The 19,431-nt window shown below is 38.1% G+C and overlaps 1 protein-coding gene across 2 annotated transcripts in view; it reads left to right on the top strand.

Annotated features, from left to right (window-relative positions):
* Positions 1-2,060: 2,060 nt before the first annotated feature.
* Positions 2,061-19,431, top strand: part of IFIH1 (interferon induced with helicase C domain 1) — an 84,905-nt gene continuing 67,534 nt past the window's right edge. For both annotated transcript variants that reach the window (XM_061200756.1, XM_061200747.1), the window contains exons 1-3: positions 2,061-2,826; positions 9,885-10,053; positions 14,600-14,740. In XM_061200756.1, the coding sequence (XP_061056739.1) occupies positions 2,371-2,826; positions 9,885-10,053; positions 14,600-14,740 (766 nt within the window). In that variant the 5' untranslated portion in view covers positions 2,061-2,370. The remainder of the gene's footprint in view (positions 2,827-9,884; positions 10,054-14,599; positions 14,741-19,431) is intronic.

Below are 19,431 nucleotides of genomic sequence, written 5' to 3'. Positions count from 1 at the left end.
GTGCCACCAGGGAAGCCCCACATAGTAGGTTCTTAATAACAATTTTTTAAGTGATTGAATGAATGAATGAATGATATACTCTAAATACCAAACATTTAAACTTCCACTTTTGACCCTCTTTCACCAGGACAGCAATTCTGTGGCGTTAAGAAGATGTCATTATTTCCCCATATTTAATCAGCAACCCCTTTTTATTCCCCAATGTTTGAAACTAAAGGACGGACGGATGAGTAACAGGGGACAGAATGTTTTTTGGTTTGTTTGTTTGTTTGTTTTTGCTTTAACATACTGAATAAAACCTGCCAGCACCTGAGGGGGTGAGGGGGACTTTCATAGCCCTAACAGATATCTGTGTAGACACATAACTAAAATTGATAATTTGAATACTTCTGTAGAAATGTCTAATGTGGTTATCTTCTACCTACAAGATAAACTCTCCAAAGTAAATAAAGATATGGTAATATTTTATGAAGAGACAGCAAAGAATAGCATAAATCAGGCTCACCTGCAAGGCCAAGGTTCTATTTCATTTCGACAACTTTCACTGTGTGTTTGACATTAAGCCAGCTGCTGGGTCAAGGCAAATACAATTTCCATTCAGGGGGAAAATCAGCAAGGGCCTACTATTTGTAGAGTATTGTACTGGTCCTGTGTAAATATGTCCTTTCTTCAAGCAGCTTACAATCCTTGGGGAAGAAAAAAGGCTTAGCTACATAATATAATTAGCAAATAATATAAGACGACAGCTATAAAGTACTCAATTGGGTATTTTCTATGCCTCCGGTAAATACAAAGATTCTGTGTTTCACTTATCCAGTCCAAAACTCCACCAAGCTTCCCTGGCCTATCCAAACTTCATTGAATGTGCATTGCTAGCAGATTCCTTTTCCTAAATATATCTTTTTGATAGCCTAAATGACCCCTTCCTCCTCCATATACTTCTGGACCATGAGGTTCTCATTATGAAGCAGATAAACTACCACCCACAGTCATCCAGGGCTGCAGAACACCTGCATGAGTAGCAACGTGAAGGACTCACATTTATGTGGCTTCTGTACTGAACCAAAGCTGCCACTTTTCAGTGTGGGTGTCTTTTCTTTTCCCTCATGACATAGACAAATGTTGATGTTTACTACAAGTTGGTACATTAGTTGCTAATTAAGTTCCTAGCTGCTTCAGCCAAAACTCGCTGTATTGAATCCAAGAAAAGAATGGCAGCTACATCAAAAATAAGTTGTTGGGGATTTTGTTTTGTTTTATTAAAGGAAAGTTGTATATTAAAGAATATGGGGAACTTACATACTGGGAGGTGGGAAACCTTCAGTCTTGGCTTCCTCTTAAGCTGAGTTGGTGGTTCAAGTCCTTCAGCGTCTGTCACCAGGCCTTGGTCAAAGCCAAATAAATACTACTATCTATGCATGAGGCAATAAAGTTAATTGTTTATCATTACTTGCTCTTTTGCATACCCACCCACTAATTCCCAGAGTTACTTCTTGGGGACCCACAGAAGGGCAGGTTTGTTCTGGAAAGGGTACAGAGGTCACTTCATCCTGGGGTTCTGGGCTTAACACATCTCTGAAAAGATGTCTTCTTAGCTTCATCTCTCTGCCTGTCCCCTGTAATCTTACCACTCAGGCGCGGCCAGGGGCTGCCTGCATTCACCAGCCAACGCTAACACCTTGCTGTTGACATCAGGGTCTGTGGCAGTTTCTCTTTCCCTCTGGGCTGGGAAGCCCCCAGTCACGCGCTTTCACCCCCTCCACATCTTAGCTGACAAGGGGTGATGCGAGACGGCCCCGGGAAAGAAGTCTGAATTTTAAGGGCGAACCCTGGCAAGGTAGACGAAATACCCGCTGGCATTGCTGGAGCGCTGCTGTCTTACTCGCTGGAAGAGAGAATTCCCTTTCCTTTTCTTTTTCCCGCAGGGCCCGTGACCGAAGGACTGTGCGTACCGAAACCGACCAAAGGGTGGCTCCTCCCAGACCAGACACTCCCCGCCCGGCGGATTACGTGTGGAAAGTCTTGAAGAAGGGAATCGAAACAGAAACCGAAGTCAGGCAAACTATATAACTGCCTGGCGGAAAGCTGGCCCCGAAGCTTCCACCCCAGTGCGCAGACGAGGCGCACCGGTCCCCGGCCCCGGCGAACGTCCGCCGCCGCCGCGTTCTGCCTACCTGCCCACCTGCCCAGGTGCGACCGCGCCCTCGCGCGCCCGCCTGGGCGTCGTGCAGGCAACCCCGTCGTTGTCAGGAGCATCGCTGAAGACCCTGCAGCTCCAAAGCAGCGGGACACACATCTCATCCGCTGAGCTGAGAACAGCAACTTGTCCGTCTATTGGGGAGAATCTTCTCCCGCCTCTGAGAAGGAAAGATGTCGTCGGATGGGTATTCCGCAGACAAGAATTTCTGCTATCTCATTTCGTGTTTCAGGGCCCGAGTGAAAATGTACATCCAGGTAGAGCCAGTATTGGACTACCTGACCTTTCTACCTGCAGAGGTGAAAGAGCAGATTCAGAGGACGGCCGCCACCACTGGGAACATGCAGGCAGCTGATCTGCTTCTGAACACCTTGGAGAAAGGGGTCTGGCCCCTCGGCTGGGCTAGGATGTTTGTGGACGCCCTCAGGCTAGCAGGCAACCCCTTAGCCGCCCGCTACGTGAACCCTGAGCTCACCGACTTGCCCTCTCCATCCTTTGAGAATGCTCACGATGAGTGTCTCCAGTTGCTGAACCTCCTTCAGCCCACACTGGTGGACAAGCTTCTGGTTACAGATGTCTTGGATACATGTGTGGAGGAGGAGCTGCTGACAGTTGAAGACAGAAATCGGGTAGGTGTCAGTTCAAATGGAGCTGGACTTTTAGGCAGATACAGGTATTGCAACTCGGGGTTGTTCCTCCATTTGCCCCATTCCAGATGTTCTTTGATATCTTTTGGTAAATTTGGATCCCTCCTTGAGAAGAGAATATCTAGGCTTTTAAAAACATAATTTTGAAAACGGCTATTTTTCTAATTCTTTCACTGAAATAAACTAAAGAGGAGTTAACTCTAGAATAATAATGTATGCTAATAGACAACATTTATTAAACACTTACTGTGTGCAATTAGTATCATTTGCAAAATGTATTATCAGAGTTCATGCTCGCAATAATCTATTGAGGATTTTTATGTTATTAACTGTGCCGTTTTACAGATGAGAAAACTGAGGCAGTTTAAATAACTTGCCCAAGTTCTCCCCGGAAGACATTAGCAGAGCAAGGGATTTAGTTCCTGATGGTGTGAAATTTTATGTCTTATTTTATAAAGTTCCATAGAACAGGGACCAGCAAACCATGATCCATGGGCTAAATCCAGCCCGAAAGCTCAGAATGGTGTTTAAATTTTCAGTTCATAAAGAAAGTTTTATTGGAACACAGCCATGCTCATTCATTTACGTGCTATGATTGCTCTTGCGCTTTAAGAGCATTTGAACAGAGACGTATAGCCCACAAAGCCTAAAATATTTATTATCTGGGCTTTAAACAAAAAATTTGCCAATTTCTGGCCTATATTATGCACTATACCATTTAATTTTGGTCCAAATGGGGAAACTACATAGTACACACACACAGACACACACATTTTTTTTTTTCTTTACTCAAAGTTTCAACTCTCTGGGAATCAAAAATTGGAGATAATTAACTGAAAAAATATGTTGCTAGTTGCAGTTTTCCATATTAATAAAAGAATAGTGGATTTTTTTACATGGCATTTTGACAGGATGAATTTTACAGGTGACTTTACACTTAATGTTTTATTGTTCATTGTTTCTCAATGAGTGAGGATGTACTGTGGAGTATAGAAATGCTTACCTATTTAAATCTGACTTATTCAGGGTGTGCGTCAAAAGTCTTATTTTGAAAGGCACGTAGGCAAATAAACCCATTTTGGAGGTCAAAGTCTAACATGCTATGATTTTTGACACTTTCCTTCTCTCTTTCTTTTTAATTCATCAACTGTTTGTATCCTTGTTACAAAGTTTTGGGCATGGGACTCCTATCAGCCTATGATGTGAGTTGGTCTTTAGTGACTAAAGTTAATGCTCCTTTGTCCACTTGACAGCCATAGGGCCTGTCCAAAGACCCAAGCATGCATCTAATTTTGATGACTGGTTTTCCCAACTAGTAAATTACTTTACACTGTTGTCGGTAACGTTTATGTAGTTTTGTGTATTGAGAACCAGCTAGAACGCATTATAGTAGTCCAGCTGGATATGACAAATGTGTACATCACTGTGGCAGAAACTTAATTTGGAAGACAGTATGCAGCCTTCAAGCCAGCTGGAGATGGAAGATGGCATTTCCAGCCACAGTAGCTGTTAGGAAGTCCAGAAGCAACAGAGTCCAGTAACACCACAAAGCTGTTTATGTTTGGTGGGTACGATGTCCCGATTGCCAGCGAAACAGCACTTCTCCTTATTTACTCTAAATATGTCTGCCTATCAGCATCACTTTTGTCTTGCCTGGATTGAATTTCTGCCAGCTAGTTTTTATCCAAGTTCTTGATTCTGGCAAGCTTGGAGGCAGCTAGCAGGAATGCAAGGGATTTGACACAAAGAAGATATAGAGTAAAGGGACATTTGTGTAGTGGTAACAGTTAAGGCCAAAGCAACCCAAATTCTCCCTCAGAGTCATATTTCAAAGGAGGCCCTGAAAGCTAGGGGAGCTATGTATCTGAGGCTTTCAAAGGAGCAATAGTGTCTGTGTGAAATTTTGGAATAGTTTTTGTACACGTCATTTTACAGGTACCATCAGTCTCAAAAGGAATCAATGGAGGATGATGGAAAGGCACCACTAGGTTTAGAAGAATCCACAACATGTTGATATGGGGTCCTTGAGGAATGTTTATCGTATTACAGCAAAGTGTAGTGGGGAAACCATGGGAATTTGGAATGGCAAGACCTGGATTTGAGATCTATCTCTGTTTCTTACCATCTGTGTTACTTTGGACCAAATTATTTGTTTCCTGATCCTAAGTGTACCCATGAAAATGGACATAATAATAATTTCCTCTCTCATTCACAGTATTTTATTGAACATGAGTGAGAAGTAGTGTTTATGAAAAAGCTTTATAAATAAGAAAGAGCTGTTTGGTTATGATGATGACTTCTATTATTTATTTGGTCACATTTCCTTGTGAATTTAAAGTTTCAGGGATTTAGGTAAATACCCCATGTTGAAATTGAGATCTGCCTCCTAAAGTCCCTGGATTAAACTGTGATTTGAGGAAGAAACAATGTTTTTCATCTAAGGATGAAACCAGAACCCAGTTAGGACCAAGTATAATATTGGTGCTTAATAAGTTTTGATTGATTGGATTTATTTCCAAGGAATTGTCTGGAATAAGAAATGAAAACACTTGGAGTAATGAATTGCCTTGCCAGGCATTGGGGAATGGATGGGTGGATGATGAATATAAGATCTCCAAATCTGCTTTTTTGACACCTTAAAATAGCATTTAACTAAGAAATCAGAACTTCTAAAAAACATTTTATTTTAATGCTTTTCCTGTTTTCCAGTTGACACTTTCTACTTGGTCTTGGATTCTTACCTCCACCTCCCAATCCCTGCCCCTCTTACATAAGCACATCTAAAAAAATGATCCTAGATTTAGTTCTGTGACCAGTAGGTACCCAAAGAAATTTATTTAATTGACTGATTATTCATTCATTCAGTTTAAATTTATGGAGCGGCACCTTGCGCCAGACACCATGCTAGTGCTGCAATGATTGGAGAATAACACAAATACTGTCTGTGCTTTCATGGAGTTTACGATGCGGTGTTGATCAGTGTTCATTCTTCTAACAAATAATTAAAGAAGGTCTAGTATATGTGAGGCACTATTGCAAACACTGAGGACTCAGCAATAAATACAAGAATCACTTTATCGATCATTATAATAGAATGGTCCCTAACAGTAAGGGGGTGTCCCTGTACTGGCCTGCTTCTATTTAAGATGCTAAGTGACATCGTAGCACGTCCATGACTTAGACAGCCGTGAACCGTGGATCATATAAACATTTCTATAGTGTCTTTTTAAAAAATTTATTTATTTATTTATTCATTTTTGGCTGCGTTGGGTCTTCGTTGCTGCGCGGGCATTCTCTAGTTGCCGCGGGCGGGGCCTGCTCTTCGTTGCGGTGCGCGGGCTTCTCACTGCAGTGGCTTCTCTTTTTGTTGCAGAGCAAGGGCTCTAGGTACGCCAGCTTCAGTAGTTGTGGCACGCGAGCTCAGTAGTTGTGGCTCATGGGCTCTAGAGTGCAGGCTCAGTAGTTGTGGCACACGGGCTTAGTTCCTCCGCGGCATGTGGGATCTTCCCGGACCAGGGCTCGAACCCGTGTTGCCTGCATTGGCAGGCGGATTCTTAACCACTGCGCCACCAGGGAAGCCCCTCCATAGTGTCTTAATATCAATTTGAACAGCTTAAGTAAGCTGCATGTTTCAGCCCTGCCCAGTTCAAAGCATCAAACATCTATAGTCCTAGAAGACCCTCTGTACCTTTCATTTACACAGTAGAACCTCAGATAATATCACCAGTCCAGCTAGAAACCCTCCAGTTCCATCTACATGAAGTTGAGTATTAGAGTTAATCTCCTTCTAGCTCATTGTAATGTCAGGTAAATTAGGATGGGTAAGAATTTTATTAGCAACAAAAAGTACAAATAAGAAATTAGTTATGTCATTGTGACAATACATAGTCATTCAGAAAGACATTAACTTTTGGAGGGAACTTGTTCTTTAAAAATTCTTTGTTTTTAACATAAGAGTTTTGCTTCCTGATTTACTGGTACTGAGGGTTGAGCTCTGCTATATTAAAAAGTCACCATTAAAAAAAAAAAAAGTCACCATTATATTTAAATAGCTATCTAAGGTTGTTCTGAGGGGGGAGAAAGCATTTTTATCTAACTTTACAATTGTGTTGGCAAGCCAGTGCTTAAACGAAATATCATTGGTTTCTCTACTGATTTCTGTTAGAAAAAACATAGATCAAAGAATTCAGGACATGAAATTGAACTGTATTGAACTGTATTACCCACAAATTCATATTTATTTTACACTCTATAAATTAGTTAACAATGTATCCATAGACATTTTTAACTTCATATTCAGAGAATACATTCAGTGGGGAAGGAACATGAGTGGGAATCATTATATGTCCTGTTTCAGGCTCAAGTCTAAATATTCATTTCTCAAGAATTTCAGTAATCAAGTGTATATATTGGGATCTTATATATAGGAGAACAGATTAAGTAAAAAACATGGTGTGATTGCTTTAAAGGGAATTGATGTACTTTCTAGCACCCAAACTAGGAAGATTTCTTAAAAATTCAGAATCTTGATGACATTGCTAAAATTGCACAAGTGTTATATGTAGTTCCACATTCAAATAATAAAAATACTTGCAGGAAATAATGGCATAATGATTCTCAAATGCCTGAGCTCAGTAAGGACAAAACAAGCTTGACAAATACAAATCTACAGTAAAGATCGACTAACTGGTTAATAGTCAAAGAAAATTTAGTGGATATAATATGCTTAGGTTTTTAAGTATAAGTATTTATTACAGTGCTTCACTTGTTCATTTTAGAGAAATGCTTTCTGATTACTACTTCTGTGGAATGAGTTTAAAGCTGATAAAAGGCTGAGAAAATTAAAAATGGAAATGTTTGAGTTAAAATAAGGTGCTCAAACCAGTCTCATTTAGCATCTTTAGAGACTACTGCTTAAATTAGCAGATAATAATAGAGATGTTACAAACATCAGAGAAGACAAAGAATTTCCATTAGAAAATTAACAAAATTAGAGAAAAGTAGGAAATGAGCAAGAATCTGCTTAGAAATTCTGTGGGGAGAGATGGACTGAAATCGACTAAATTTTATTAAGTCAAGTAGTCATTTTAACCACTCACTTCTTGTCAGAAAATGAACTTAAAATTGGAGACAATTACCAGCTATAATTGTAGCTCAGTAAGGCAGTATTCAGCCTCTGGAGCCAATGCCTGGGATCTAATTCTACCTCTGCCATTTACTAGCTTTGTGGCCTTAGGGAGGTAACTGGACTTCTCTGAGCCTTGGATTTCTGATCTGTAAAATGGGTTAATATCGGTATCTTCTTCAGAGTTGTTGGGTTGATATATGCAAAACATTTATAATAACATAATTATCTATTAGCTAATGAAACGAACATATCCTTTGGGTAGAAATCATGTGGTATAATCTTGTACTAAGTAGTGTCTGCTGGTGAAATATTTGTAAAGATAGATGCTTTTCCCAGTCATCATAATAATAAACGCTGAATTTGTACCAGACATTGTTCCAAAAATGTGAATTCCTGAAATTAAATGGTTATTGGATATATTTATAGGACTAGAAAATACACAAATTCATAGGAAACAATTATTCTAGCTGAATAGTCCATATTATACATGTAGAAGATGGGCAAATGTTGAGAAAGACCTTTGAGAGTACGTAAGTTAGTACTTTTTTTTTTTTTTTTAAAGAAATTCACGTTCTTATTGATTGATTGATTGATTGATTGCTGTATTGGGTCTTCGTTTCTGTGCGAGGGCTTTCTCTAGTTGTGGCAAGCGGGGACCACTCTTCATCGCGTTGCGCGGGCCTCTCACTATCGCGGCCTCTCTTGTTGCGTGCGGAGCACAGGCTCCAGACGCGCAGGCTCAGTAATTGTGGCTCACGGGCCCAGCTGCTCCGCGGCACGTGGGATCTTCCCAGACCAGGACTCGAACCCGTGTCCCCTGCATTGGCAGGCAGACTCTCAACCACTGCGCCACCAGGGAAGCCCCAAGTTAGTACTTCTTACCTCAGCTGCTGATTAGAATCAAGAGGTGCTTTTGAAAAAAATTTCTGGTTTCCCCCCATGGACAAATCAGAATCTCTGGGGGTAGATTTCAGACATCAGTATTTTCTAAAGCTCCTCAGGTGATTCTAACGTGCAGCTAGGACGGACAAACGCTGTAATTTCATTTCAGTTGCTTCATTTTACACATGTAGAAACTGAGGTCTGGAGAGGAAGTGGCTTGCCTAATGGCCCAGCAAGGTGATGGTGTCCTGCCTAATTTCTTTCTGGTCTAAATGTGATCTTTTCTCCAAATGTCTGGTGCTGTATTAAGAACTGGGGAGATGCACTGTAATATTGATTACACAAATGATTGGCATTTAAAAAGATTTACTAGATTAATCTAAAGGAGAAATTAAATGAAGGTTAAAAATAGTAATGAATGGATATAGAGATGCTTCTGCCCAATACTTAAAACAAGGAATATAGAAATAAATTTGTCTTCTAATATTAAGTAAATACAAATTTTTTTAAAAATGTATTATAACAGTAATAAATAATACAAATATTAAAGAATATAAATCTCTGATAGTAATTACTTATTCCATAATGGTAATAGTGAAGAAAGAGAGGTCGGATAAGAAATGTTTGATTTCCTATTTATAGACTCCATGAGTTGAAAAGAAATAGCAAGCCCTAGATATACAGAAAGAAATTGATGCAAATAGACATAACATGGCTAGAGATTAAAGACGCCTTCTTTTGCACCCCTTACTCAGAATGGCGGAGGTAAAACATCTGTTTCCTAAGTGTCAGCTTTGAATATCTCAATAGCTTAAAAAAATAGTGTATATTTAAAAGGGGGATTGGCCCAGGGATTTTTTTCCCCCTAGAATCCAAAATTTCTGTAAGCGGTATTGCTGTTTTCTTTAGTATTTGAATATGAGCCTTTATACATATGCTTAATTGTTCAATTTTTCTAAAGGCTAGTTCCTGTTTAAATTTATTCATACGATAGTTGGACTTCTTTAATTCTACTTTTCTCTTAAAACAGGTTTCTGCTGCAGAAAATAATGGAAATGAAGCAGGGGTAAGAGAGCTACTGAAAAGGATCGTGCAGAAAGAAAACTGGTTTTCTACGTTTCTGACTGTTCTGAGGCAAACAGGAAACTATGCGCTTGCCCAGGAGTTAACAGGCGCCGATTGCAATGAAAGCAATGAAGGTATTGCTCATTCTTCAAGGGAAGGGTTTGTGCGTTTCGCCTAGTGACTGAGAGTTTAATGAAGCCTGTAGACACAGTGCCAAATACTAGGGTATTTAGAATCAAAATTTCAAGCGATTTTGAGAGATACGTTTTCTTCTTTTTACAAATGAGGAAACTGCTGCTTGGGAAAAGATGAACCTTCCAAAGACCACAGCACTCAGCAAGGTGGGCTGGAATATTGGCAGCTGACTCCTTGTCCAACATGTTTTCCATTTCCCATCTTATTTTGGAAACAAAGTGATTATCTGAGATTTTTATCAAGATAATTTTAACATTGCCTAGACAAATAAATTGGAAGGAAATATTTTAGTGGTTATTACAACTGCTGCATAGTCTTCTGGGCATTTATATAAATTTTTAAGGAATTTATTAAACATTTGATAAAAGGTCTGTAATTGCTAACATATCACAGTGTTACTTTCTGTGAGTTTTTAAAAGTATTCAATTATAATAATAAAAATAACATTTTAGAGCTCTTTCACATATATCATTTGTAAATCTAATATAATCTGCCGTCTTATTTTTCTTTACAGAGTATGTATCCTATGCTTTTAAAAATATCATATGTAAGACAAATTGAAGTTTAATTGGTAATGAATGATTACCAATTTATAATTGGTATAATTTGTTCACAATTATATATAATTTAAATGATTATAATCATTTCAAGCTTACTTCACTTCTTTTATTCAGTCAGTCATTCAATCAACATGTAATGAGTACAAACAATGTGCCAGACACTGTTCTAGGTGCTGGGGATATGGATTTAAATGAGACATACAAAGTCCCCATTCCCATAAACCACACTTCCTAATGGAATAAGAAACACAGTGAACAATTTTCTAAGTTACTTATGCAAAAGAAAAAAAGATAGTTACTAAATTATTAGAGTAAACAGCATATCATGATTTTATGCTGTATTATTTATGAAATAGCTTAATTTTGCTCAATGGTTAGAAATACACACAGATATATATACACATATATATCTGTGTGTATATATATCTAGTGTATATATACACATACACACAACAGTGTGTACATATGTGTGTGTATATGTACATATATAGAGAGACAAACACAAACACACACAAATATTTTTACTATGAAATATTGAAAAGCCCAGAAGAATTACAAAATAGTATTAATGGACCTGTGTGTAAATGAATCACGGGGAGTGACGTCTAATCCATGTTTAGGGAAGGTCTTCTTGCTTAAGCCCAAAGCAAATTCCTTATGGTGTCATATGTTTGAGATGGCCACAAAGTGAAAAGCTCAAGAGGCTCCCCTTCTTTTTGAGATTATCTAGGGATTTGAGGGGGATTTATTCAGCCAAATGTGGTTAATCCAGCTTTCAAAAGCCAAGCAGTAATTCCATGATCTGTCCACTAGCAGGTCCCCCAGTTTCTACTGTCATTGTTTCTATTTCCACAGCAAAGTGTAACTGTATTTTTTAAAAATCCCTCTGAATAGAAGCACCTTGATTTTGCTTCAGTTCTCTGGAGTGGGCTCAGTGGTGCCACTTGCTTGCAACATCAAGATTATGGGTTCTTTTGCATTTATATATTATGGCCCAGCTATTATTTCCACAATGTAACTCTAATGCCAGTTTGCTAATTCTAAAGGGACTTCAGGCCAAACTTACATAAAATAATGGGGCCAAATTTCTCCTACATACCTCAAGGATGAGCTGGACCCCAGTGCAGATCACACCCTCTCATGATGGGTTCCCTTTCAAGACCTCGTGGGACCATTTCCATCCATGACAAACACCCTAGGACTTGAACTTCAAAGGGAAATGGCTACCGTCTCAATTTTTTTGTTCCCTGGGAAATTTTGGCCTCAGTGTATTAAGGGATATTAAAAAGAGCAGACTTGCAGATCACAAAAGACCTTGTTATATCCATGCCCCAAAGTAGAGGGTACTTACCCATTTTACGGTTGCGTACTAGTTTAGGAAAAAGTCTAGAAGATCAACTCTAAGTGTCTTCTAGCTTCTCCTGACATAGACAACATCTCGCCATATTTCTGTCTTTTTTTTGTGGGGGGGGGAGCGGAGCAACAAGTTACATACAACATATTTCTTTCTAAGATATTTTTAAGTTCCACTTTACAAGGTGCCTTGTTGGAAGCTAATGTGATTTTTCAAATTCTAATGCTTTGAACGATAGCAATCCTAGGTAAAGTATATACACGTAATACCTGTATAATAACACACCTCATCACATACCTTATCTAATATTCACATGCCTCCCTCTTTACTTTCCTTATTATATGCCGTAACTTTGTATTATGATTAAGTCTTTACATGTCTGTTTCAGAATGGCCTGGGGACTAGTTTATCCAGACTCTCCTAGCCTGTGCATATAATATCGGCTGGCCAAGGCCAAACACTTTATAAAAGGGATAAAGGCCTTCTGAAAAGAAAAAAGTGGCACCAATTATCCATCATTCTTTTCGCCCTCCCTGGTCCCCTGACAGGATCCTCTTACATTTGGGGCTTTTCCTTCTTTCAACCAAAGTGGGTGATGATGGATGTTGCCCCAGATATGTGGGCTCTTACAAAGACAGGGAGCCCAGTAGAAAGGGATTTCTAAGCTTCTTTTGAAGGTTGGATGGAAGATGCAATCCCCTTCTGGGACTCAGCATCCTTACACTCTCACTACCCCTACCAGCAGTCAGGGTGCTCCTGACCAACTCATTCCAAATAAGTAGGGCTTACTTCGTGCTCCTGACCAACTCATTCCAATTAAGTAGGGCTTAGTTCTCATGTCCTCCCCTGAAAATCCAATCAGGGGAGTCAGGAATTTAAATATTGTTTGCTAAACTGTACATATTATTAAGGGAATCTAATCATTTTTCTAGCAGGTCTTGATGCCCAGAACAAAGTTAGCTGTCATTATTCAAAGTTAGCTGTGGTAGGAGCTGCTGTGGATGGAATCGAGCCCCCCTGCCACCAAATTCATATATTGAAGCCTTAACCCCCAATGTGACTGTATCTGGAGCTAGGTCTTTAGGAGGTAATTAAGGTTAAATGAGATCCAAAGGTTGAGTCCCAGTCTGATAGGACCGAGGCCTTATAAGAAGAGGAAGACAGATCTCTGTCTCTCTCTCTCTCCCCACCATGTGAGTACACAGTGAGAAGGTGACATTCTGCAACCTCAGGAACATGCTCTCACCAGACACCAACCTGCTGGCACATTGACCATGGACTTCCTGTTTCTAGAACTGTGAGAAAATACTTTTCTGTGACTTAAGTCACTCAGTCTATGGTACTTTATCATGTTGGCCCATGCTGACTAACACAGGAGCCTGGGCTCTGGATCCTGACACTTACTGAGTCCTGGCTCCTTCATGTCTCTGGATGTGTGACTTTCACCAGGTACTTGCCCTCTCTGTGCCTCGGTTTACTCCTCTGTGAAATGGTGATAATAATATTACTGATTACCCAGGATTATTTTGAAGATTAAAAGATTTAACATTTGTAAAGCACAAAATAAATTGACTATTATTACTATAAACCCCAAACATACTTAATATGTACCTACAAACATTATAAAATCATCTTGTCTAAAGACAAACTCCAAAGTCAGAACAGTTTTCTTCAGGAAATTCTCCATACACAGCACACATTTTCTCCTTATTCTTTAAAATGGGTTAATCGAAAATGATACTTTAAGAAATTTTCTTTATGGCATCAGTCTCTGACACATTGTACTTCAGAAGGGCAGAAACTCTTGCCTTTCTTTGTAACTTTCTTTCAAAAGTCCTTAAGAGAACACTCAATACATGTTGGCTGAAGGAAAAAAAAAGGTCAGGTGGAAGAAATGGTGGGAAGGAGACAGGAAGGATTCAGAATATTTCATTAAATTTCTAAAAAATCTCCAGAAATTCAGAATACATGAATGTAGGCTGACATTAAAGCATATGTACATCTCGTGTAGAACACGCAGTGAGAGAACAAAAAGGCAAGAGCACAAGCTGAAGAAAAACTACCACCAAATTTGCATTTGCATTAATGCAGCCTTACATGTGACTTTGTATCATTGAACAAGTGGCTTACTTCCTAAAGTTGATGGTCAGATAGGAAATCGTCACACTTATGATTAGCATAATACTTATTATGTTGGCTTTTTAGATAAAATTTAGTCATCACAAAAGAATTACTCACTGTGTTCATATTAGAAATAAAAATACTTTGTCACAACATAAAAACATGTTCCAAGCCTTACAAAATGTCAAAGTATTGTAGTATATTTAGGCAGATCTCTACTAGGGACCCCACTTGGTTTTCAAAATAAAAATAACAGCTCTTTATATTGTATAAAAACTTGCATTGCAATCCAATTTACATTCTGTTTAGAATTTCAAAGTATTTAAGTATATTCAGGTTAATCTCTATTAGGAACCCCTATTCTGTTTTCAAAATAACAATGACAGTTATGTATACTGTATAAAAACTTGCATGGCACTACTGTTTACATTCTAATACTTTTATTCACAGAGTCTGAGAATTTATCACCAGAAGATGGTCCTGAAGTCAAAGAGCCCCTCCTTTTAGTCACAGATCAGCCCAGTCTGGAGGCCTGGGACAGAGAGAATAATTCATCGGAAGCATCTTTTGCAGATTCTTCTGTAGCTTCAGGTACTTGGGACACACACATACTTTTACATGCACTAATTAACTACTTCTGGGAAAAGTCAGTTGCTGCATTGATGACATTAGGATCTATTAAACAGAGGGAGAAATTTTGGGCTTTGGGGTTTTGTGAGTATTTGTGTTAAAATAATATTTCTGGAGGAGATTAAATGAAAATAATTTCTCTTTGTGTCTAAAAATGTTTTAAAACTAATGCAATATTAATATGTTATGAACATGAACACACTGGGTTCTAATTTTATTTTATAAGATATCCATGGTCCTTGTCATGTGATAAATATCATAAGCATGTCCTGCATTTCATGATTTTCGAAATACTTTCAAATACATGAATTAGTGGGGTTTTTTTAAAAAGATTTATTTATTTATTTATCTATTTTGGCTGCACCGGGTCTTAGCTGCGGCACGTGGGATCTTCGTTACAGCATGTGAGATTTTTAGTTGTGGCATGCGACTTCTTAGTTGTGGCATGTGGGCTTCTTAGTTGCGGCATGTGAACTCTTAGTTGCAGCATGCGGGATCTAGTTCCCCGACCAGAGGTCGAACCCAGGCCCCTGCGTTGGGAGCACGGAGTCTTACCCACTGGACCACCAGGGAAGTCCCCATGAATTAGTTTGACTCATCCAAATTTCTGAGAATTAAATGAGGCCATTACGTTTTCCCTTTTTGACAGACTGGCATGTCGCAGAGAGGTTCGACTGGGTTATAGAGACCAAAACCAAGGCTTTAGAAAAGAAGATGAATGGGTGCTAAACAGGAGTTGGTTTGAATTTCAGTAACTAATTGGTATGGGTACTAGATCCACCATGTCCACCGTTTTGATATGAAACAGCACTGGAAGAATCAAACTAATTTAATTATTTCCCCTCCCTAATTTGCTCATAATAGGAGAATCCTTCTCTCCTTCCCTCTGTCCCCCAAATGGCCACATTCATTTTTCAGTAGAAATAGTCTGGTTGAAGTCTGGTGTGCTGGTAAATGTTTACCAAGTGGCTCTCTGGGGAAAAGAAAAAAGCCCTGATTTGTAGCATATGCCAATCTTCATGGTGTAAATACTCCCACTAAGGCTACTTTCAAGTGCCCACATAATGTCACCGAACACTAAGTCAGGAATAGATGTGCAGTAGTAGCACACCACTATTTGCCGTTTCCATTATACAGAGACAATAGGCTTAAATAGCCTCAACATCATTGATGATTGTAAAATCTAGTAAAATGATTAGAAAATGATGAGTTTTAAGTATTCTTTACCTTTGTTTTAATATAATGTTTTTAGTAAGTCCATATAATATAATTTTTTAAATTGCCTGCATTTAACATTAACAACTGGCTCATGAAATTCTAGAAAATTTAACAATTGTTCTTGTGCGCCAGTATGAGCTGACTCCATCACACTATTACAAAGTATACTATTTTCGACTCAGAAAAGTAATATAGCTGCATTGCAGGAAATTTGGAAAACATAGAAACCTACAAAGAAAAAGTCACACACACTTTTACAGTAAGATATATTACTCTTCACATTTGGGTATCCCGTTTTTTTACATACCTGGATGTTTATATATAGTGGCGTTTCTCCTGTATTCATTAGATATTCTTCTACAGCATGGTTTTTAACAATTGAATAATAATTCCATCCATTGGATGCTTTATGATTAATTACCCAACTGTTGAACATGTAGGATGTTTCCAAATTTCTACATCATGAATAATGCTGCATAACTCTGTTCATATTTATGTCTGTTTAATTCTTTTTAAATTTATTTTTAATTTTTAAAATTTATTTTATTAAAGTATAGTTGATTTACAATGTTGTGTTAATTTCTGCTGTACAGCAATGTAATTCAGTTATATATATACATGTTTTTTCACATTCCTTTCTATTATGGTTTATAACAGGATATTGACTATAGTTCTTTGTGCTACACAGTAGGACCTTGTTGTTTATCCATCCTCTATATAATAGTTTGCATCTGCTAACCCCAAACTCCCAATCCATTCCTACCCCACCCAGTTTAATGCTTAAAAACATATTACATAATTGAAATTTCTGGATCAATGATTTCTACAGTTTTCAGACATTTGATACTTAATGTTATATTTCACTCCAGGAACTTGTACCAAATTACATGTGTTCTAACAGTATAGCAGAGTACTTACTGCCCTGAAGTCTATTCTATAAGAGTGGGTAATGTTATTTTTAAACTTTGCCAATTTGGTATTTTACTACTTGAATTTGAATTTTTTTCTAATGAAAAATGTTTTTACAAGTTCATTCTTTTTGTTGTTGCTAATTGCCTATTTTTCTATTAGGGTATTTTATATTCTTCTTGCTGGTTTATGTGAATTAGCTAAATATACAGGATAGCAATCTTTTGTCATAAAATAGTATCAAGATTTTTTATAGTTTGCCTGCTATTGCCTTGTTTAAGGTGTTTGTTTTTTTAGTGGAATACTTCTGAAGCTTTAATGTGCTTATGAGTCACCTGGAAGAGGAGGTCTTACTGATATGCAGCTTTTGATTCAGTAGGCTCTGTATGGAACCTGAGATTCTGCCTTTCTCACTTGCTCCCAGGTGATGCTGCTACTGCTGGTCTTGGACTACACTTTCAGTAACGAGGTTTACTGTACAGAATAGCAAAGCTTTTAAACCTGAATTCTACAGGACCTTTTTTTTTTCTTTTCCTTTGAGCAGCTGCGCTTTCTTTCAGAAATCATGATTGCGTAGGAATGCCAAAACTACTACCTGAATGTGGGTTTTTCACGTTTTAAAAAACTTCCTTGGTAGGCTACCTGACATCTCTGTGGGTTACTGGCTATTTTCTAAATTCGCACTAGAAAGAATTGAAGCCAGGACTGAGGCTGGGAATTGATCCTGCATCTCAAATGAAGGTTTTTCATCCAAGGTTGCCAACCTAATGCATCTTGTCAGCCTGTAGTTTATTTATCTGTGGAGCATTCTGAGTCTCAACAAGGACAAAATTAAAGACAAAACCTTTTTTAAAAAATCTGTTTTCTTACTATTTGATATAAAACTTAAAGCTGCATCAAGTGAAAAAAATCTGGATCTTAATAATGGCCTTAAGGGACAGAAAGGGGTTTGTTTTTCCCTCTTGGGGTCCCCTCCCTCCCTTCCTTTCATTTAACGAATCTTATTAAACTCCTATCGTGCGCCAGGCATGCACTGTTCAGTGTTCAGCACTGTAAATATTGTCGTGGAGTAAACCAGATGTGGCTTCTGCTCCCATGGAGCTTTCAAATGATGGGCACGTCAAACGGTAGTCACTATATAGCTGCACAGTAAGTGCTGTGAAAGAGAAGTACAGACTATTAAAATGTGTACTAGTCTGAGATCATGTGAGAGTACAACAAACTGTACAGTAATCTGAGGACTCCATCCAATTCACAGACTTTAACAATCTTCTGGTCTGTAAGATTCTTGTGGTGTCTGGACTTCTCATGTGGATTTGAGAACAGGTTCGTCCAATGCATTCTGGTCCTTTCCAGAGCAGTAAGAAAGGGTAACTGATTTATGAAAATGGAGTGCTTTTGCTTTAGGCCTTTGCCTCTGCTTCTGATAGATGTTGTGGGTCATCCCAGGTATTCATTTCTTTTCTTGCTGCTCTTCAGAACTAAGAATTGCCCATATAAATGACTTGTAAAGTATCATTAACCCAAAGAAGTTACTGTAGTTCTTCGAACTGAAGTTTTTGTTGCAAAATTAACTGTAGAAGGATTTTGCCTACGTTGGCATTCTTTTGCAGGATTAACAATCAAAATAAATAAGACAATATTCAACAATCTGTAATATTTATTTGCATAATTTTTTGTGTGTATCTTAATGATATTGACAATATATAATCTTTATTTTGAATTTCAGTACATTGGGTTAAGATTTCAAATACAGTTACCAAGGTAGCATTGAAAGAAACTTATTACTTAAGCTACACACATTCTATAAATATGAATTTTCATAGGCAAAAAAATGTGACTTGAATTATTTCTAATTTTAAATTAAGACTTCTCTAATTTTTATTTCCAAATCAGTTTCTAAAATATTGTTTTTCAGTGCAAAATAGTCTTTGTGGATACAAATGTTAATTATTTATAGTTTTAATGCAAAGATTCTTTATATATTGTTTTTAGCCTTTTTTACTCCTTAACACACCTGACAGGTAAGACACACTAGTATTAGTAATAGTGGCCCACCCTGAAACCAATTCTAATCACTCCTTCAGTGATTAAATCAGTGATTTAATCACCAAATTTAATCTCTCCTTCAGCCTGGGGTGATAGATGAGAATTCCCTAGTGGGCAGTTCTGGACAGGGATTTTGTCATGCCTCCACATCGGAGGCTGGCATTTCTTCTTCCTTTCTCCTTTCAACTTCTTCCCTTAAAAAGTGGTTAATAATTAAGGTATACCCCATTTTTTAAATTTGCTTTTTCCACACTAATACAACCATTTCTAAAGGATATTTGAATAGTTCTCGGACTATTCATAGAATTTTAATGCTGGATGTAATAATTCTGCTTTCTGAGGTCACTGGTCATTTTCTAACAAGAAATTATTGGAAAACTTTGGTGTTTCTCTAGACCACACTTCCCTAGAAAACATCAGAGGGGCACAATGCCCACATTCATTTTCTTCTATTAAAAGTATTTTAATTATAGCAA

The sequence above is a fragment of the Eubalaena glacialis genome, chromosome 1 (genome assembly GCF_028564815.1).
Source record: "Eubalaena glacialis isolate mEubGla1 chromosome 1, mEubGla1.1.hap2.+ XY, whole genome shotgun sequence".
In the NCBI taxonomy this organism is placed as follows: domain Eukaryota; kingdom Metazoa; phylum Chordata; class Mammalia; order Artiodactyla; family Balaenidae; genus Eubalaena; species Eubalaena glacialis.
Note: the sequence above shows the minus strand (reverse complement) of the source record. Positions and strands in the feature narration are given on the sequence as shown.